The following is an 18,305-nucleotide window of genomic DNA, read 5'->3' as shown; positions in this document are numbered from 1 at the left end:
GACCAGCGACTCACCAGCTTTATTATCTTTGTCTCGACTCATACACAGGGACCATCACAATCTGAGCATGACTCGCCTCGGCAGTATGGATCCAGCAGAGCAGAAACATAACTGTAAGCTGAGCTCACACCATGCAAGGCTGAGCCATCTTTCGCAGTCTTCTTCTACGGGACCTTGATGGTGCCCGCCATCCTGGAACGAGTTCTGCGGCATCCGACGGATCATTTGACCTTTGAGGATGCCATCCTACCGGTCAGTCTTGAGGTTGATAGTCAGAAAAGGTGACTGAACTGATGTGGGCTCAGGGCTTCACGCGGCACTGTGTCAAAGGCCAGGATTACCCAGCCGTCACCAGTGTCGAGCAGAGCCACGAGCTCATGGCGTCCACTGGGTGAGGTTCTTGATGCAAGGAATGGGCACATTCTCGGACATTCGAAACCATGGAAGTGAAAGCTGACGGAGTTTACTCAGTCCATTGGACGCAAGAGACATGGACACTCGGGGAACACTGGTCAAGGGGTTATCCTTGAAGGATATTAGACCCTTGGACCTGTTTGAGGATATTGTACGCTTTGCATGCTTCACAGCCAGGAAAGAACACTGAAATCCTTTGAGCGCAGGAATACACTCGTGTCATGACGACCGTACACGTCCTTGGTCCATCCACCGTTCTACAGAGCCAGCCCAAACATTGGACTGGGGTGTCACGTTCCGAAGAGGCATGGGTCTACATCTGGAACGAAAGCCTATCGTTACTAGACCCGAAGATATGGAGGTATGTCGTTACGTCGGCGATCGCTCTGACGACAACCTCCAGCTTTGAAGATTTCCTGAGAGACAAGGCACATCTGTGGACAGGGTCAGAGACCTCGGAATTCTTTGAAGACTCTGCCAAGTACCACAATCCTAATGCCGCGGTGCAAGATAGCGCAAGCGAGGTGATCATTGCAGGTCAAAAAGTCGAAGGATATCCAGACTTCGGACATGGCATGCTGAAGTTCTGGCTGTTTCCCAGAGAGTGTGAGTTGGCATCCTTTTCACACCGATGAAGTATTGTTGACGAGGATTAGTGACTTATTTAAACAACGGTCAGTCACCCGACAACAACGATACAGCCCGACTGAATTTGCCCTTCAGGAAGCTATGGAGCGACGCCTATCCCCGTCATAGAAGCCACTAAGCGATTACACGAGCAGATTGAGCAGTTTCCCGACCTGTTCATGAGAAGGTCGTGGTTGCCCTTGCTCAACAACTCCCGCTCGCAGGTCGCAAAGATCATCAATGCCAAATATGATGAGGTGGTCATCGTCAAGAATACCACTATGGGTATTAGCACAGTCACGGACAATATCGACTGGCAAGACGGCGATGTCATTGTGATCTGTGCGTGCTTTTCTACTGTTATTTCCGTCGAATTCAAGGACTGAAAGATTCCCATAGACGATACCACCTATGGAGCCATGAGCCAGATGATGAAATGCGTCTGTGACCGTCACCCTAAAGTCAACCTCGAAATCATAAAGGTCACGCAACCGTGCTCTCATGCCTCTGTCGTGAAACAGACAGAAGAGGTTCTCGCCAAATACAATGAGGCGGTCCATCAGAACCCCTCCGACGCCAGGGCTCCGAAAGACAAAAGACAGGGGCAGAGGGTGCGGCTACTCCTCATCGATAGTATAGCGTCAAATCCTGGGTAGGTCACCTTGTGATTTCGTCTCGTCTCCGCTGAAGCATCCGCAGCGTCGTTATGCCTTGGGAAGATGTCGTTGGCTTGTGTCACAAGTATGGTGTACTGAGTCTCGTCGATGCCGCGCATTCCATCGGACAACAAAAGCTGGATGTTAAGCGATCGGATCCTGACTTCTTGGCGACAGTGAGCTGCTGCTTTATTGACGTTGTGCACCTGCTAAGTTCCACTCAGAACTGTCACAAATGGCTCATGTCGTGAGGCGGGCTGTCCTGTGTTCGCAATTAATATTGACCCACACCCCAGACATCGTGGCAGCGCAGTTTTCTACGTGCCGTTGAGGTAATATTGATTCAGTGGTTATAGTATCGCATCACTGATTGCCCGGTAGAAACCAGCATCTCATTCGTTCCTCGAACCCAACATCTGCAGGGTACGAGTCACGCAGGTTCCCGACCGAGGGGGTCAACCGACCATGGGAGTTCGCGAAGCAGGTCTGTCAGGCTCTCCATTCCCATCTTCCGCGCTTACAATGCTGGCTACGCACAGTGGGAGTGGAACGGTACACAGGACTGGGCTCCGTTGATGAGTATCGCTCCGGCTGTCGAGTTCCGTCGATCCATCGGAGGTGAAGAGCGCATCATGGAGTACAATCACTCTCTAGCCATGGAGTGAGTCTCACGCGTGCTCATCTATACATGACTGACCGCGAGCAGGGGTGGCAAGCGAATAAGCAAACGATGGGGTACAGAATTGATGGAGAATGAGGATCCCAAAGATGGTGTCCTGACCGCTTGCATGGTGAGACAAAGACCGGCGTGCCTAGTTGCGAAGCTCATTTCGACATGTTCAGGTGAATGTCGCTCTTCCTGACTTCCCACCTGCCAAGTCGGTCGAAGAAGAATTCGAATTGCGAAAGTACTTTGAGCAAGGCTTGCTCGATGAAAATGTGTTTGCGCCGCCTGTTAGTCCCGAGGTTGCAGAGTTGTAGAATGACAAACTGACATTCTGACAGTATCTCCACGCTGGCAAATGGTGGACCAGATTCTCGTGCCAAGTCTGGAATGAGGTGAGCTGCACGGTCTTGAGTCTGTGACATGCGCTGACGACGACTAGTTGAGCGACTTTGACAGGACTGCTGAGGTGTTTGAAAAGCTGTGCGAGGGTGTCAGGTGAGTGGAGGTATCTGATGAATGAGCCAGACGGCTGACCCCGATGTTTGAAAATTGACAGGCAAGGCAAACATCTCGATATCCACGTTGCGCCTACAGATACGCTCCATGAAGTCGGCGATCTGGCTTCTCAGGCAGATATTTAGACGGAACTCGTCTCAGGGGCTTATCTTGAATAAAGTGGGCCATCCCCATTGTACAGCATGCATATTGTCTGCCTTTAGCCCTTACTTAGTGTGGTGGATTCTCAGTTTACCGGGAACGTGAACGTAGTTGTTAGCTGATGAGAGAGTCAGTTCAGGTATTGTATGATGGCACAGCTGGATTCACCATAGTTCTTTGGGGGGATCTTGGTTTCCTTTGGAGGGATAATTTGATAGCTCCATCCTTGCTTTGTGGCCTGAGGACCACATGAGCATGATCAGAGAATGAAACGAAGCGGGGCGTCAAAGGCAACGCCTGACTCACAAATGCGACTGCCTCTTCCATAGTCTTGAAAAACATATTTGTCCCTTGCATATAATCTCCACTTGCTGCCCAACCCATGAGCGGGTTCGTCCATCTTCCAGCTCCGGCCAGAGTATCCCAATCAAGGACCCATCGGTGAGTCTTCCCCTTGGCAGATTGCATAGTACTCTTGGTAGGTTTGTATATCCTCACTTGACGGTGGAGCATGGCCTCTGTCGGAGCAGAGATGGGTCATTTTAGACACGATCGAAAATGACAAGGTCGCGCGATGCTCGACGTACCCGGTGCACCTGAGACTGTCTCCGCGGTAATCTCCGTCTCGTCCATCCATTCCGTCATGGGTCCAGGAGAAGCGCCGGCGACTACATCCGCAGGATGAAAATCGCCATGAGCTGAAGGATCAGGGTTGGCGGGAGTAGGAATAGCACTGGTGCTTGAAGATCCAGAGCTGGTCGCATTAGTCCGACTCAGAGAGATTCCAAGTAGACGAGTCTGACGAGCAGCTGGGAGTGTCCTTGTAATGCTCCTGAACGACATCTTGATAGCGATGTCTTATAACACTAGATAGAGCAGACCAGACGGTCGGCAGCGAACGGGCTGTCGATATCCCCTTCGCCTAGCTTGGAGGTAGGCTCAATTAATGAACAATCCTCTGACCCGGACTTCGGATCGCATTACGAGATCCCGTTGAAATTTCAAGTCCACTTTCATCCTTCATTGGTGCTTGACAGACGTTGCTGAACTCGATTTAGTAGGATACACCATGAGGCTAGACGCTACAGATCTGCGATTCGTCACACAAGAAGAGTTCAAAGTTCTCTCAGCGGTGAGCCCAATCCCACGGGGAGCAGTCCGATTGACCACCATTTCCAAACGCTAACATAATCCCAGGTCGAGGTCGGCTCTCGGAATCACGAAGTTGTACCGACCCCCTTGATAGCAGAGCTGTCATCTATACGGTCTGGAATCGTCACCAAATGCCTATCATCATTAAGCAAGAGAAAACTCGTGGCTAGGGTACAAGGAGCAAAGTGTAAGTCTGTCTCAACGTCCCGACTTACGTACAACCTACAACTGACTTGTACTGATTTCTCAGATGATGGGTACCGCTTGACATACGGTGGGCTGGATTATCTCGCTCTCAAGACCTTCTCTAGGCGAAAACCGGCAACTGTGGCTGGTGTAGGGACCAAAATAGGTGTAGGGAAGGAGAGTGATATCCATCTTGTACAGGATGAAGCGGGGAAAGAGAGGGTATTGAAGATGCACCGGTGAGCGAGGCCTAGGATAGAGAGCGGCGCCTATTTATTTGGCACTGACCGTTCCTTCGTGCTCAGTCTCGGTCGAATCAGTTTCCGTGCTATCAAGGAGAAGCGAGACTATCTCGGTAACCGGAAGAGTGCGAGCTGGATGTACCTCTCTCGCTTGGCTGCTCAGAAGGAGTACGAGTTCATGAAAGTGGGTCAGATAGGCCTCAACAATGTGATGCGCGCTCTGATCATTCCTGATCCGTTTTTTTTTCAGATCCTGTATAATAACGGATTCCCTGTACCTGTCCCCATTGACCAAGCCAGACACTGTATCGTCATGTCTTTGATCGACGCCTATCCATTGTGAGTATGGACAATTGGGCCTCGATGATATCGCCTTTGGCTGATCTACCACCTAGACGTCAAGTGGATGACGTACCGTCTCCAAGTACATTATACGCTACACTCATGGCCTTGATCCTACGCCTTGCACATTGCGGACTGATCCATGGCGATTACAACGAATTCAATATTTTAATCCACCGCAAGACTGGAGAGCCAACGCTGATCGACTTTCCCCAAATGGTCAGCACCAGGCACCCCAACGCGGAGTTGTGAGTACTTCTCCAAGAGTAACATCACTCTATACTCATGCCTGTGCACAGCTTCTTTGACCGGGATGTCGAGGGCATCAAACGTTTCTTCAAACGCAGATTCAGATTTGAGCCGTCTTCATGGCCGAGGTGGAAGGACGTTCTGGCGGGACCAGACTTATCCGAAACTGGTGGAGCGGATACCGAGCAGAAGGCGGAGAGCTCACAGATGGCATTGTACCCAAGATTGGACGAGCAAGTCGAGGCGAGTGGCTGGAACAGCAAGGGCTCACAACAACTGGAAGAAGTGAGTGGAGTTTTCTGTGACCTCGCGTCATGTCCTGACAAATACGCAGTACTTTGCCTCCATTGCGGACATACCCGAGGAAGAGTGGGATGGGGATGACGACGATGATGACGATGGTGACGATAACGACGAGGACGACAACGAAGAGCGAGTGGATGGAGAGGCTGTGTGGGGGAGTGGACAAACAGCTGAGGAGGTGGAGGATGCTCGAGATGCTTCCAGCGATCGGTCACATGAGCAAGATCCGAGCAGTGAGGATGAGGAGGCTCGAACTCGCAAGACCGCTGCCCGGCTGGAGCAATTACGACTGAATAGGGCGTTGGGAAATGATGAGCCTGAAGATATAGCCCTGGATCCTGAGGCGGTCAAGAACAATTCCGCGAGGGATGATTCGACGGAAGAGGAAAGCGGGGAAGGTGAAAGCGAGGAAGATCCAGAGAACGGGGAAGAAACACTACAGTCCTCTGCGAAGTCTGGCGGCGTGCGGAATTCCAGACCTCGGCCAGCTGATAAAGGATGGAAGCAAGGAGGTATCAAAGACCGCTTGGAGAGGGAGATTCGTGGGACCAAGACTGGACCGGGTTCCGGTGAAGGACGGGTGAAAGCTGGCAAGGCCAAGGGGCATAAATGGAAGAGCAGTGAGAAGTATTTGGTCGACAAGAACAGCGGATGGTGATGGGAGGACTCAGGCAATATGGCATGAGCAGCGTTGAGGCTTGGTTGATGTGCTGATCCTGCAAAGATCATTGCAGATCACGCAATCGAATACGAGAGAGCATGCACAGCTTTACCACACGGCTGCTCCATTTTGTGCGCCGCTCCATAGCGAGCTGTCGGAGATCTGGGACTGCATGACACCAAAGATCATGACCAGCTTACGTTGGGTGTGGCGATCTTGAAAGATGCTGCTTCTGAGACGAGCAATCACTACTCATAGCATTGCCACCGAGAGCTCCTCACATGCACAACATGGATGACACCGCCATCGCTAAAGACGAGAGGGCATGATGCTGGTGAGCCTCTAAATTATAACCTCCATTGTGCCCCCATCCATAAGCCACCAGGACCGTCTGCGTGAGCTTGGTGCAAGATACCGAAACGGACAACGAAGACGCAGTTTGAGCACCGCTGCCCGACAATCAGACCTTGTTCTCACGCAAAAAAGAAAGATGGGGACGCTTTAAGCTGTAGTGGGAGCGTTGCAACATGTCGTCGAAGATCCCGCTGGATGAATATTCTGCATCAGGCTGTATCCCGTTCGACAATTGATGCAGACTCACCGTTTATCGCATTGTCAGCGCAGCTCTTCTGCGCGAAGAGGGTGAAGGAGCCTGTGCTCGTGTAGTCGGAGGTACCCGGAGAGCCTTCGTAGACATAACAGGTTGCTGGATTTTCTGCAGAATTAAAGGCTCCAAAAAATTGAGCTGAGTCTATCGTCAGTTTTTCACGAGGCAGATGACATTCGTCAAGAAGAAGGATGAGGAAGCCCGGTAGAGCCAGTGAAGAAGGGAGGGACGTGAACCGATGAACTCACTTCCATAGGTAGTGTCAACATATGCTATGCAGTCACTCAAGCTTGAGACGACTGTATCGTCGTAAGCGCCCTCTGTGGGTGCCCCCACATTCATGTACACTGCGTGGGGCTTGGGCGGCCCGGATGAGAAACCGGGGCAATAGTCGTATGAAGGGCTCGTGGAAGCGCCTGATGTTCTTGGTCGCAGGCGATCTGAACGTGCGAGCTGTTGCTGTCTCTTGACGATTCCTGCTCGGCTAGCCTGCTTGAGAGCTGTTCCACCCGGCAGAGGATTCGCGGCTGCCCCCGAGTCTCTCGAGAGCTTTCGGCTGAATGTCAGGCCCTGTGCAGACTGCCCATAGAGTGCGAGGGCAAGGGCACACAATGTCGTGAGTCGGATCATCTTTAGTTCTGGTTTCTGTGCGGGCGGGGTGGCCTGGTCCTTGTTGATCAGACGTAAGAGATGGAATATGTGTGGAAGAAAGATATCCATATGGAAGAAAGGTGTCCAGGTTGTTTGTTTACATAGTGAGCTTTAGATAGATCTATGACAGGAGGCAAGAGTGGAACCGAACATCCACAGGATGCATGACCTGTCAGAAGGAACCGTCTCGGTCAGTATTGGGATCTGAGCTCGATACCTCCTCAACGGCGAGCAAGAAGGAATATGACCATCCGATGTTCAATTTACGCCACGAATGGAGAGGGGGACACGTAATGACAGTTGAAAATCAGTCACGTCCCATGGTATAAAATCTCCAATGCTGACCTCTTGCCCGTCTGATGGGCATCTGAGTTGTTGAGCATATCTCTTGCGTCACACGGTGCCTGATGGCGAGAGTATGGTAAGAGATCCGACCGCTAATCTCTTCATACTGGGGCCGGATTCAACGACAAAAGCATAGTCATTCATTTCGTCCGAGTTCTTTGCGCTAAAGAATCACATGAGAGGGTCTAGTAATCAAACCATCCAAGAGGCTCTCCAGTTGTGAAGATCGCTCCACCCTCCTCGGAGGGTCGAGTATCGATGGAATGGAAGGTAGCTTCGGTGGTTGGACTGGCCTTGTGGCACCGAACTGCGGTAGATTGTCAAGGTGTGATTCTGCCTCTGCCGCTCCGGTGGAGTCGAACGTACTGTGAATACATCTCCCTGCCTCGAGCTCTACTTCGCCAATGAAGTCTTCGCCCATAGGTCGCTGAACGGTAAAATATCGCAAAGGATGGTAGTACTGAGAGAGAACGGGAATCAGTGTTTAGCCATTCTGTTGAAACTCACGTCGATACCCTTTTTGCCTTCATCAGTGACGAGGTCAAGCGAGGCGAGTTCTTTCAGACCGTGTCGCTTGTCATCGCTTTCAGAGGAGTTATCAGCTGACACGCCGCTCAAGTTGGTGGGTCCAAACTTACATGGCAAGTTGATTGATCTTGACCAAGACATCATGCCTGACGTGCTTGCCTTCAAACACTGCCAATCCTTCGGTGTCCATCTTCTTCACGGGCGTGGCTTGCGAATCGGGTGGGAGAGTAGAACGATGAAGGTGTTCTTCAGCATGGGAATGACCACCTACACCTAGTCCCGTCGCTTCCGCCGCTTGACCCGCCAAGCTGGACACTTGGGTGGTAGCTTGGGAAGCGAGATCGGCAGCTACACTAGCAGCTTGGCTGGCGGCGTTCTGGATGGATTGCATGGTGTGAGTAGACAATTGTTGCGATTTGAAAGCTCGAGGTTCGAGGACACAAAGGGAAGTCACATCAAGAGGAGGTCCAGCTCAGCGTTCAAAGGTACTTTTGTAGGCTCGAGCACCCAATGACGACATTTTACAAGCGGAGGAACTCTATTCAAACTCACAATGAGCATGTCCGAGCAATGCTTCGAGAGGTTGACAGAATCAGATGATGCACAGTGTATTGAGCAAGGGATGCTAGGTTATCGCATTCTCGCAGGACCCTCTCTCTACTCCAACCAGGGCGGGTCCCACATGTCCCATCCTACTAGGTGAGGAGTGCGGAATGTTGCGATACATGCATAATATATGTGGCGCGGGGTTTGCGCGCCTGCATGCTTGGCGACCTAGCTGTGAGATGGGCTCAGTCTTCAAGATATGGTTCCCACGCAGCGAGATCGCATACTATGAGACTGATGAGCTGTGGCTGTTCGGGCCTTGTCAGCAGCAAATCCATCATCACTGGCTCCCCGGCTCTGTTCGATGACAAGGTTCCTCCCATCTGCCCATGCCACGTGCCAGCCTCCGTTCGTCGCGTCGGTTTCAAATTCCGAGGCCAGAAAGGACGTGTTTCAGAATCATGTTCAGCTATCAGCTATCAGCTCGCTGGAAATCCAGTATCAGAATGGTGAGTATGGATCGCTGTCGATGGCTCTTCCATGCTGATATGATTCCCCGGCTGCTCACTCTCAGCCCAGGTGTATGTATATCTCAAGCTGTATCGCATGTGCCATGTTACACTGATCAGTGCCAAGACTTTTTACAACCTCTGAGAGAGCTTCCTTTTGGGGGAAAGGGGAAGGTGGTGAAATGATTTGAAGGACTCGGCAAGGGGGCGAAGGGAACGAGGGCTCATGGCAGGTGGATGGCGAGACTGATCATCTATAGCATCACCACCACCACACTGTTCAACGCTCGCTGGTCGACGGGTCGGTATTTTGTGCTCCTCTGATCATTCTCTCTCTTGGACCTCTCTTTCTCCACTGCCCAGTCCTCTCTTGCCGAGTGATCAGATTCTGAGGCTGTGAAAGGGTCACTCCTTTTGCCTTGTCTCTGTAGTTTTCTCTTGGTACTCGCTCGCATCTGGCTCCTCTGCTGGTCAAAGAAAGATCGAGTCTGTGTTTTCTAACGCATCTTCTCTCTCTCTCTCTCTCTCTCTCTCTGCCTTGCTTCCCGTGATCTCACTAGAACCTGGCAGATCAAGACTTAAGTCTACCGGTGAGTATCTGCATCGACTTGTAGCGTTTCCTTCGTTCTGATCGACTTCTCTCATTCGAAGGATCCTCTCAAGGTGCTTGTCTGACCCATTCTGCAGACTCATCCGTCCCTCAACTGTGCAATGATCTCATCAACACTCATTTCTGTCTTTTCACTCCTTGTCTCTACCACATTCGTTCATGCTCAGACACGACACTCCAATATACCACGACGACCACACGAAACTCAGTCCGAGCACGAACATTATTCCAATCCCAATGCCAGGGCTCACACATCTCATCGTCATCATCGACCTCGGGCACCTTATAACCCTACCAATCCACATCGAGGCCTCTTATCACGATCCATCACCCAAGATGTCGCCACAGCCTCCGGAGCAAGCTACGACTTCATCATTTCCGGTGGCGGATTAGCTGGTCTCGCAGTCGCTGCTAGATTGAGTGAATGGAGCAATGTCACTGTTCTGGTCGTCGAAGCTGGACCATCAGGAGATGAACATCAGGATCAGATCAATATCCCTGGTGAGTGGTTGTTCCACGATTCACGGAGAGATGAGATGGGATGGGATGAGTGATTGATCCGATTCTCCAGGATACAGCTATCTACACTCCCTTGGAGGAACCATCTACGATTGGAATTATACGACAGTGCCACAGGTGAGCAGTCTTGAACCAACCCTGGAGAGTTCCACTAAGCCTTTCATTTCATAGGCGGATAGCTTGGACCGCGTCGTGAACTGGCCGCGCGGACGAGGTCTTGGCGGATCCGGTGCAGTGAATGGACTGTATTGGTGTTGGGCAGCAAAGGAGGAATATGACGCTTGGGCTGGTGAGGAGAGAGTGGATGGGCTATCATTCGCGCTGACTGTCTGCCCGTAGAGCTCAACCCTGATGGCGATCAAACTTGGGATTGGGACGAAATGTTCAAATACATGAAGAAGGCAGAGACATTCACAGATGCGCCAGCGACCACCAAGCAGACCATGGGTATGGTCACTGAAATGTCCAATCATGGTACCTCTGGACCCATCCATATCGGGTGAGTACACCGCACTCTCCTTCGAGTCGTCCTAACGCCGACGCCCGAAACTCTAGCTTCTCTCAGTTCATGTACGACGCTGTCAGTGCCTGGCTACCGTCCTGGGAGGCGATGGGCCTAAAGTCGATGGACCTGTTTGGTGGAGATACTCGTAGGTCAAGTCTACCGAAAAGCATAACTCACCTCGATGTAGGCGGGGCGGCTATCACTCCATCCACACTGAACGCAAGAAATCAGACGCGATCGGATGCTCGAGCAGGATACATTGATCCACTTCCACCACGAGATAATCTAGTCATTCTTACTGGATACCAAGTCACCGAAGTTCTGTTCAGCCAGACCGACGATGCGAATGGGAACAAGGTGGCCTCTGGAGTCAAATTCTCGGCTGGACCAGGACAGCAGGAGCACTTCGTCCAAGCCAACAAGGAAGTCATCCTTAGGTGAGAGATCCTCGGCAGACGAGACACTCACACCCACCTTCAATAGTGGCGGTACTGTTGGATCACCTGCTCTGCTCCAACTATCCGGTATCGGTCCGCAAGACAAGCTCGCAGATGCTGGCGTACAGACCAAGATCGACCTTCCTGTAGGCTACAATCTTCAGGATCACTTGTCATGGTCCATGTACTTTTCTACCCCGTAAGTTCTTTCATGCCACTACGATCTCCCTGCGCTAAAATACGTGGCGCAGGCCAAACACACCCACTTGGGGTGACTTGCAGAACGATCAGGCGCTTCAGGCTGAGCAGCTAGCACAGTGGCGCGATTCTGCCACTGGCCAGTGGACATTTATCAATGAGGCCATCGCATGTGAGCAGCGTCGCGCACATAGCAAGTAGGGCAACTGAATACGACCCTCCTCCAGTCCCTGCGCTGGGCGATCTCATGACTGCTTCTGGTGCCCGAGACTACGCTGCGAATGTTCAGGCCGCTCTCTCCAAGACTGCTGCCGATGTCACTTCTTGGCAGGTCCTCCCTCAAGGCGTCTCGGCGTCTTTGAGCAAGCAATACGCGATTCAACAAAGATGGTTGACCACTGGAGTTGGTCAAATAGAATACTTACTGACCATGCTCGGTCGGAACGGCGCAAAAGACCAAGTCGGCATTCAAATGGCCTTGCAACATCCTTGGAGTCGAGGGAGTCTCTTCATTAATTCGTCTGATCCGTTCGCGCCGCCAGCCATCAATCCAGACTATCTCGGCGTAGGATACGATATCGACCTGATGGGCTACGCTGCCGAATATGCTCGTAAGCTGGCCAAGATTGCGCCAATGAGTCGGTTGGCAATCACCGAGACGTATCCAGGAGCTTCAGCCACCGGCGATGCTCTCGCCAAAGCGACCCGAGAATCGTGTACGACAGAATATCATCCGCTTGGGACCTGCTCAATGTTGCCGAAGGACGAGGGCGGAGTGGTAGATACGAACCTCATCGTGTATGGTACTTCCAACGTCCGAGTGGTCGACTCCAGCATCATGCCACTTCAGATTTCTGCTCATCTCATGGCTTCGACTTATGGGATAGCAGAGAAAGCGGCGGACATCATCAAGCAGAAGCATTTCGCAGTGATCAAGCCCTCTTCGTCCGATGCCACTACCTCAGTGACACCGAGCAGTATTGCAAAACCTGGGGTGGCGACGGACAAGACCATCGTTGATGGACAGAACAATGCCAAGTCCGGTGCTAATGCCGACGGGATGAGCATGATTGCGAAAGTTGGTATTGGTGTCGGGGCTGGAATCGGAGCCATCGCGCTGGTTGTTCTTGCAGTAAGCAAGGTTTTGTCTGGTCATCGCTGCGTTGGTTCTGACCTTACTGTCCTTCAGTCCGTCCTCCTCTGCATGAGGTCCAAACGGCGTGAAAGAGAGGCTGCTGCTGCAGCTTACGGGTTCAAAGGATATGGCAATGGCGCTGGAGGTCGGTACGAGGGACTAGGCTGTGAGTCTCGTCTTAAGCCTTATCAAGATCCCTTGTGGCGGACGACTGACGATCTTTTGTTTGCTTGCTTGCTTGCTTGCTTGCTATTGCCTATGTCCTCTCCCTCTCACAGCCACCAAGGAGTACGACCCCTACAGCGGCGATTCCACACCCATGAATGAATTCTCTCGATCCCATTCAAACCTGACAACGGAACATGGTCGGCCAAGTAATGTTGGACTAATCGATCCGTATTCTGATGGTGGATACGCCGATTACACGCTAGGTCAAAGTCAAGCTCAAGGCGTTCACCACCAGAATAGTGGAAGCGGAGGGAGTGGAAGCTTGTTGATGCCTGTACCGGGACACGCGTATCCATCTTATGGACAAGGCGTAGATAGGTTCCATACGCCTTCACCTGGTCCTTGGGATTCTACTATCAACACGCCGACTTGGGCTCAAAGTCCACCCAGACAGGTATACCAACCTGTTCAACCGAGGTGACGACAAGGTGAATGAAGCATTGCCGGCTTCTGTATCTGCTGTCTTTGTGATCCAAGTGAGAACTTTTCTGAGTCTCGATTTTCGTCTACGAACACCCTGTCATGCATCTTTTACGACCTACTCATTTGGTTTTTTGGTAGAATGCCTGGGTTGCATGACCCAAAATTGTCGTGACATTCACGCGGACAGCTATTTCAAAAGGGGCAAGCGATGAATGTACCAAAAGTCGCCTTCCCCCTAACCCCCCTTGCAACATCATCATTGTCATCCCGTGCATGATAATCTATATACAGCAGGGGAACAGATAGTAAAAAGCGAGAGATGATAGGGTGTGGCAGAATCAAAAGACGTTTGCCTGTTTTTTTTTGGGCTCTTGCCAACTTGGCTGTACATCAAAGCGTCCAAAACGACGTCGACTACGTACATAGCATTATGGGTCATCGCCAATGCCACATTCTCCAAACCAAAATCCAAGCCCAGCTCATAACGTGTATTGACTTGCGCCCCAGCTTTTCCAAAAGCTCAATATATACTCTACGCTCTGAGTACGTGGGAAGGACCATCGTGAGGAGGAGAACTTCCTGAACTGTCTCGCTTATTCTCAGGCTCCTTCTCAGCCCATGAAGCCGTTTGAGATTGGTCGAATGCAGAAACGGGATAAGCTTCCTCGCCTTCGAGCGATTCGACAGTCTTGTCGAGCAATGTGGATTGAGGAGGAAAGAGGGTCGACAAGGCGTAGAAGACACCCGCGGCCATGAAGAACGAGGTGAGCCAAGAGGCTTTGTCTGACAAAGAAAAAGTGGTAGGGTTTAGCCCTGTCATTCAAGAAGGTCGGAAGCCCCGACTCACAAAAATAAGCCAAGTTGCCAATGTACACGTTGCTGTTAATGGCGTGCATGAGACCGGGCAAGTTGATGGGAACGACAATGATCAACGTGGCCAATGCTCGCCAGTTGAGACCACCACGATACCTGTACATGCCCTCGTTTTGGTACAGCATGGGGACGTGGAGGTGAGTACGATGGATGACCCAGTAGTCAACAATCTTGTGACAGATGGGTGAGCTTAATATTCAACAAGGAATACTGCACTCACCATGATGGACACAATCGGACCGAGGACGATGATGTATCCGCTCAAGAATGTAGACAAAGACTGGGCACTGGCTTGAATCTCCCAAGGACAGGTGGCCCAACCTCCCAGCATGGCAGTGATGAATGCGCCACGTCTTATATTGAGCCACTTGGGAGCGATAAATGCAAAGTCATTACTTGAAGCGATCGAATTGGTGGAGATATTGGTTCCCAGCGTGGCGAGACCAAAGGCAAAGGCAGTAAAGAACGCGCCAGCTCGGTTAGTCCAGAGCGCGATGATGGATGTAGGGTCCCAATAGAGTGTTCCGTAGATCTCTTGACCTGCAGAAGCGATGACGATACCGATGAAGGAGAATACCCAGTAGACGATGGGAACGAAGAGCATTTGCCAGTATGTGACACCGGGAGTACGGGCATAACGTGTCAGATCGGGCTATGCACTGTCAACATAGGGCGCACAGCGACACTCGGACCTTCTCACCATATTGATAGCCAGTGTGGTTTTGCCACTGATCGCGATGTTGAGCCCTGCGACCCAAGCCCAACTTCTAGCAGAGCCCTCGACCTTTGGCTTCTGCCGAAAGATTGGACCACCGCCACCGGCGTTCTTGACCGCCCATCCAAGCATGGCAAAGGCAGCGATGATGGCAGCCATGGACTTGATGAAGAAGAGCCATCGCATCTTTCTGGGATGAATGAGCACGAGAGGGAATTGCAGAATCCAAAAGACAGCATAGGCGATCAATTTGTTCGAAGTGACGCCGGCGGATTCGGGAATAGAGTTGGGGTAGGATCTGAAAGAAGGCCAGATTGCGTCGAGCATGATGAGCATGCACGAGGCGCCAATGTAGGTGTTGATACTGGCCTTGTATAAGCTCAGGAAAGGGGATCTTCTGCACCAGGCTCACCCAAAATAGATCAGACCAAGTACCATTCGTGAAACGACAGCAAAGTAGGAGAAATAGAATCCCATAGACGCTCTCGAAGCGATAGAGAAAGGAATGTGATGCCTCGAGCCAATGGCTCCATTGAGCGTGACTACAGCTGCGATAATAATGTTTCCGAGTGCACTAAGGGACATCAAACGGTCAGTCCCTTTGATCTGATGGTCGCTTGGGTCTGGGCCCCGGAGGAAATACTCACATGGCAACGGATGCCTCCTTCCATGACAGACCGAAGGCGACGATGGAACCGGCCTGCTGCATGGTACCGACATTGGCGCCGTCTGCCAGCCAGAGGAATAAGTAATTGATTCTGGGACAGGGTTTCAGCGGGCCTGGACCGCGGACAGAGTATGTACCGAGACTTACGCTCGCCAATTCCGCTGGTCGTAGGGAACGACATCGACATCGGCGTTACTCCATCCATCGTGAGTGGCATAGGATGCGGGCGGAGTCTCTAGATACCAATACTGTTTAGTGAACCACTTGCGCGGGTCAAGACGAGGCAAGGAAGGCAGCTGAACCATTGTAGGACGGGGGTTTGGGAGGAGATCCGGGCGCGGAGCGGGAGAGGATGGGGGGAGAATGCCAGTCGGCGGCGACGATGTCTATCGGGTGCTAGGTACCTAGAACAGAGTCGGAGGGTACAAAGGGTGTAAGCAAGGTCTAAATGGACCTTGGTACGAAGGGAAAAAGTGTCAAGATGAATGAAGGATGCCGCTGGGATGGGAAAGATGTCGTTGAGCGTGTGTTATATACCAAATGGAGGTGCTTTTGATTAAATCTGCAAGCCGACCATCAGCGCCTTGTCGTTAGAAAGTGCGATGATCAACTGAAGCAAGATGGTATTTGATGGTAGTTGCGAATGGACAAGGAGGTGAAGGAATGAGCAATGAGTCAGCCGAGGAGAGGGCCGGGCCTCGTCACTTCGTTCTGGAGTGGGATCAAGAGAGTAGGTATCCCACGCTTTTAGTTGGAAGAGGTCTTGACACGATAGATTCCCAGGGAAAAGACAGGTCGAGGAAAGCAAGGACGCACAAGGTGACAAACCTGGGATCTTGACTTACGTCTTCCGTCTGGATATGGTCCAGAGGTGGAGATAAGCGATGATGGAGGCGGCGGCGAGGGGGGAAGGGGGAGGAGGAGGGAGGAGGAGAGAGGTCGCAAGGTCTCTGTATTGGAGGGTGTCCGTTCATCTGGACAATACGGTACCATACAGGCGCCTGCTGCCGTGTGCGTTGATGATCCCACTCCAAGGCGAGCCATGCGAGGCGAGTCAGAAATGCGACCAAGTTGCCCCCTCTTTGCTTCCTCTTCCAATGCGCGTCTGGGAACGATTTGGGATGTTTAGCAAAGGCGCAGAGGATCCGTGTCCTAACAAGTCCTTGAGCGAAGGTCTCTATTGTTCACTTCTGAGAAAGGTTGCGGGATTGATTATGATGAATATTTTTTCGTTTTTAGGATGACAAAGTCGAGATCTGAGCGTCTGAGGGGGGATTTTGATCCACATCATGGGACGCATCCGTATCGAGAGAATGAGGACACGATGAGAGGTCTATACTCATAGTCAGTCGATAACGGAATGAAAGGTCATGCATGACCTTCGAGTCGCGTTGATCGAAGCCTTGAAGCCAGAATGGAAGTGGAGTCAGTCCAGAGGGGGTGTGAGTGATTTTATCAGATTTACACCAAAAGTGGCTATTTCAGTACATCATTTCAAAGTCTTGGCAATTCGTGGAGTGGCGTGAGGCATATACACACGAAAATGGCCTCATCAGGACAGCCAAAGGCAACTGCACACTGGCTTAGGACGATGTCAGCGTACTCGACGGATCTCCGGGAGTGGTCCTTGAGGACTCGAGAGCCGAGACCGGTAGCAAGTTCACGCTTCATCGAGGGAACTTCGACAGTGCCGAGAAGGGGAGAGGCTCATATGAGGGATTTGAAGGATCGCAGGATGGGACGTCCATACAGTGGAATTCAGTAAAGACTGTGGCAAAGGGGGGAAAGAAACGCTCATCCATGGGGAACAGGTCTCTTTTTAGCAAGGCCCATCCGTGCCTCGTGAACTCATCCCCCCCCTCTCGGCGGAATGGCTACATGTTTCGCCGAATTGTGGCTTATATGCCTAATAAAACCAGACCCGACGACGGCAACAACCCTCTGGGCAGTCAATGACAGTCACGGCAGAAGGCGGCGGCGACAGGGAAGTTGTCCAACCAAAGAAAGCGCCCCGCAAGAATGATCTGGGACCAGGCACTTCTCTCCCCCTCACCATGTGCCGCTTTTAGAACCAGTGACGACAGGTACCGCTCGAACGATAGAACCCGCGGCTCCAATGATGTTCGGAGAAAGACGTAGGCTGTGAAGAAGGTCGACGCTCCGCTCCATCGCACCAGGAAAAGAAAATAGAAAATTGAATTTTACAAACGCCACTGCTCATTGATTACTTCCCTCCCCTTCAAACCGTCGGCAACCGAAACGAAATTGATTAGTAGTGGTGTCCCTTGTGTCGTCGACGATCGAGTGAGGACGTAAGATCCAAGGGCGGCAGGGGTGAGAACCGATGTAGTCTAAAGACGGAAACACTGCGTCCATGGCCCCACTCCACTTGAAGCCCCCCTTGAAGAGTCTGGAATTTCACGTTCTTCCGTAGTCCGGGTTCTCGGAGCTGTCTGGGACGGGAGTCTTACCAAGTGTGTCGCGTGCCAAGGTACATAACTCTCTAAAATGACGTCTTATCATCAAGGGGAGTGGGATCTTGTTGATCGCCTACCTTCCTAGACATATATACCACCATCCTCCAGGGAGGGCGTAGAAGGAACCGATCATCGCACGTTACTGTGGATTTCGTCCTCTTGCTGCTGTCCTTGGA

General features: G+C 51.7%; 7 protein-coding genes across 7 annotated transcripts; 3 read left to right on the top strand and 4 right to left on the bottom strand.

Annotated features, from left to right (window-relative positions):
* Positions 1 to 14: 14 nt before the first annotated feature.
* Positions 15 to 3,046, top strand: BD324DRAFT_612323 (pyridoxal phosphate-dependent transferase). The gene is made up of 19 exons (XM_022014382.1): positions 15 to 113; positions 158 to 252; positions 306 to 391; positions 472 to 565; positions 621 to 775; positions 818 to 1,020; positions 1,071 to 1,088; positions 1,138 to 1,383; positions 1,441 to 1,693; positions 1,741 to 1,873; positions 1,922 to 1,944; positions 1,994 to 2,029; positions 2,079 to 2,181; positions 2,237 to 2,358; positions 2,404 to 2,488; positions 2,541 to 2,651; positions 2,703 to 2,756; positions 2,804 to 2,859; positions 2,921 to 3,046. The coding sequence occupies exons 1-19, from the start codon at positions 68 to 70 to the stop codon at positions 3,003 to 3,005; spliced, it is 2,004 nt and encodes a 667-aa protein (XP_021874535.1). The 5' UTR covers positions 15 to 67; the 3' UTR covers positions 3,006 to 3,046.
* Positions 3,047 to 3,949, bottom strand: BD324DRAFT_612317 (ETC complex I subunit conserved region-domain-containing protein). Its single transcript, XM_022014381.1, has 4 exons — positions 3,609 to 3,949; positions 3,328 to 3,539; positions 3,190 to 3,259; positions 3,047 to 3,139 (listed from the first exon to the last, which is right to left on the bottom strand). Exons 1-4 carry the CDS (start codon positions 3,862 to 3,864, stop codon positions 3,087 to 3,089), a joined length of 591 nt encoding a protein of 196 aa, XP_021874534.1. The 5' UTR covers positions 3,865 to 3,949; the 3' UTR covers positions 3,047 to 3,086.
* A 44-nt stretch (positions 3,950 to 3,993) lies between these two features.
* BD324DRAFT_24321 (RIO1 family-domain-containing protein) lies at positions 3,994 to 6,326 on the top strand. The gene is made up of 8 exons (XM_022012259.1): positions 3,994 to 4,153; positions 4,219 to 4,360; positions 4,424 to 4,598; positions 4,665 to 4,785; positions 4,852 to 4,940; positions 4,997 to 5,191; positions 5,243 to 5,477; positions 5,527 to 6,326. The coding sequence occupies exons 1-8, from the start codon at positions 4,091 to 4,093 to the stop codon at positions 6,151 to 6,153; spliced, it is 1,647 nt and encodes a 548-aa protein (XP_021874533.1). The 5' UTR covers positions 3,994 to 4,090; the 3' UTR covers positions 6,154 to 6,326.
* A 114-nt stretch (positions 6,327 to 6,440) lies between these two features.
* Positions 6,441 to 7,697, bottom strand: BD324DRAFT_24324 (hypothetical protein). Its single transcript, XM_022012260.1, has 3 exons — positions 7,012 to 7,697; positions 6,758 to 6,901; positions 6,441 to 6,701 (listed from the first exon to the last, which is right to left on the bottom strand). Exons 1-3 carry the CDS (start codon positions 7,481 to 7,483, stop codon positions 6,658 to 6,660), a joined length of 660 nt encoding a protein of 219 aa, XP_021874532.1. The 5' UTR covers positions 7,484 to 7,697; the 3' UTR covers positions 6,441 to 6,657.
* Positions 7,698 to 7,944: 247 nt separating this feature from the next.
* On the bottom strand, positions 7,945 to 8,678 carry BD324DRAFT_647757 (hypothetical protein; the record flags this gene model as incomplete). Its single annotated transcript, XM_022017713.1, has 4 exons — positions 7,945 to 8,066; positions 8,126 to 8,219; positions 8,267 to 8,342; positions 8,398 to 8,678. 4 exons carry the CDS (start codon positions 8,676 to 8,678, stop codon positions 7,945 to 7,947), a joined length of 573 nt encoding a protein of 190 aa, XP_021874531.1.
* Positions 8,679 to 9,850: 1,172 nt separating this feature from the next.
* BD324DRAFT_612310 (hypothetical protein) lies at positions 9,851 to 13,515 on the top strand. Its single transcript, XM_022014380.1, has 12 exons — positions 9,851 to 9,932; positions 9,994 to 10,453; positions 10,524 to 10,588; positions 10,643 to 10,760; positions 10,811 to 10,970; positions 11,027 to 11,121; positions 11,164 to 11,413; positions 11,460 to 11,612; positions 11,665 to 11,783; positions 11,839 to 12,743; positions 12,801 to 12,912; positions 13,025 to 13,515. The coding sequence occupies exons 2-12, from the start codon at positions 10,054 to 10,056 to the stop codon at positions 13,393 to 13,395; spliced, it is 2,748 nt and encodes a 915-aa protein (XP_021874530.1). The 5' UTR covers positions 9,851 to 9,932; positions 9,994 to 10,053; the 3' UTR covers positions 13,396 to 13,515.
* A 55-nt stretch (positions 13,516 to 13,570) lies between these two features.
* BD324DRAFT_659115 (putative allantoin permease) lies at positions 13,571 to 15,957 on the bottom strand (the record flags this gene model as incomplete). The annotated part of the gene is made up of 7 exons (XM_022018885.1): positions 13,571 to 14,180; positions 14,245 to 14,440; positions 14,491 to 14,922; positions 14,971 to 15,349; positions 15,398 to 15,559; positions 15,633 to 15,743; positions 15,800 to 15,957. 7 exons carry the CDS (start codon positions 15,955 to 15,957, stop codon positions 13,930 to 13,932), a joined length of 1,689 nt encoding a protein of 562 aa, XP_021874529.1. The 3' UTR covers positions 13,571 to 13,929.
* Between the last annotated feature and the right edge of the window lie 2,348 nt (positions 15,958 to 18,305).

The sequence above is a fragment of the Kockovaella imperatae genome (genome assembly GCF_002102565.1).
Source record: "Kockovaella imperatae strain NRRL Y-17943 chromosome Unknown BD324scaffold_1, whole genome shotgun sequence".
Lineage (NCBI taxonomy): Eukaryota > Fungi > Basidiomycota > Tremellomycetes > Tremellales > Cuniculitremaceae > Kockovaella > Kockovaella imperatae.
This window is presented reverse-complemented; position numbering and strand designations above follow the sequence as displayed.

What these genes read in the sequence shown, in the direction of transcription:
- BD324DRAFT_612323 (XM_022014382.1), top strand. Translation starts at nt 68, where the DNA reads ATGACTCGCCTCGGCAGTATGGATCCAGCAGAGCAGAAACATAACT. An exon ending in CGTGCCAAGTCTGGAATGAG is followed by an intron (nt 2,757 to 2,803) that starts GTGAGCTGCACG and finishes GACGACGACTAG; the next exon opens with TTGAGCGACTTTGACAGGAC. An exon ending in AAGCTGTGCGAGGGTGTCAG is followed by an intron (nt 2,860 to 2,920) that starts GTGAGTGGAGGT and finishes GAAAATTGACAG; the next exon opens with GCAAGGCAAACATCTCGATA.
- BD324DRAFT_612317 (XM_022014381.1), bottom strand. Translation starts at nt 3,864, where the DNA reads ATGTCGTTCAGGAGCATTACAAGGACACTCCCAGCTGCTCGTCAGACT. An exon ending in GACAGTCTCAGGTGCACCGG is followed by an intron (nt 3,540 to 3,608) that starts GTACGTCGAGCA and finishes CTGCTCCGACAG; the next exon opens with AGGCCATGCTCCACCGTCAA. An exon ending in TGGAAGAGGCAGTCGCATTT is followed by an intron (nt 3,260 to 3,327) that starts GTGAGTCAGGCG and finishes TGTGGTCCTCAG; the next exon opens with GCCACAAAGCAAGGATGGAG.
- BD324DRAFT_612310 (XM_022014380.1), top strand. Translation starts at nt 10,054, where the DNA reads ATGATCTCATCAACACTCATTTCTGTCTTTTCACTCCTTGTCTCTACC. An exon ending in TATCAATGAGGCCATCGCAT is followed by an intron (nt 11,784 to 11,838) that starts GTGAGCAGCGTC and finishes ACCCTCCTCCAG; the next exon opens with TCCCTGCGCTGGGCGATCTC. An exon ending in TCGGTACGAGGGACTAGGCT is followed by an intron (nt 12,913 to 13,024) that starts GTGAGTCTCGTC and finishes TCCCTCTCACAG; the next exon opens with CCACCAAGGAGTACGACCCC.
- BD324DRAFT_24321 (XM_022012259.1), top strand. Translation starts at nt 4,091, where the DNA reads ATGAGGCTAGACGCTACAGATCTGCGATTCGTCACACAAGAAGAGTTC. An exon ending in TAGGGTACAAGGAGCAAAGT is followed by an intron (nt 4,361 to 4,423) that starts GTAAGTCTGTCT and finishes CTGATTTCTCAG; the next exon opens with ATGATGGGTACCGCTTGACA. An exon ending in AGGCACCCCAACGCGGAGTT is followed by an intron (nt 5,192 to 5,242) that starts GTGAGTACTTCT and finishes GCCTGTGCACAG; the next exon opens with CTTCTTTGACCGGGATGTCG.
- BD324DRAFT_24324 (XM_022012260.1), bottom strand. Translation starts at nt 7,483, where the DNA reads ATGGATATCTTTCTTCCACACATATTCCATCTCTTACGTCTGATCAAC. An exon ending in TGTTGACACTACCTATGGAA is followed by an intron (nt 6,902 to 7,011) that starts GTGAGTTCATCG and finishes CGATAGACTCAG; the next exon opens with CTCAATTTTTTGGAGCCTTT. An exon ending in CGCTGACAATGCGATAAACG is followed by an intron (nt 6,702 to 6,757) that starts GTGAGTCTGCAT and finishes ATATTCATCCAG; the next exon opens with CGGGATCTTCGACGACATGT.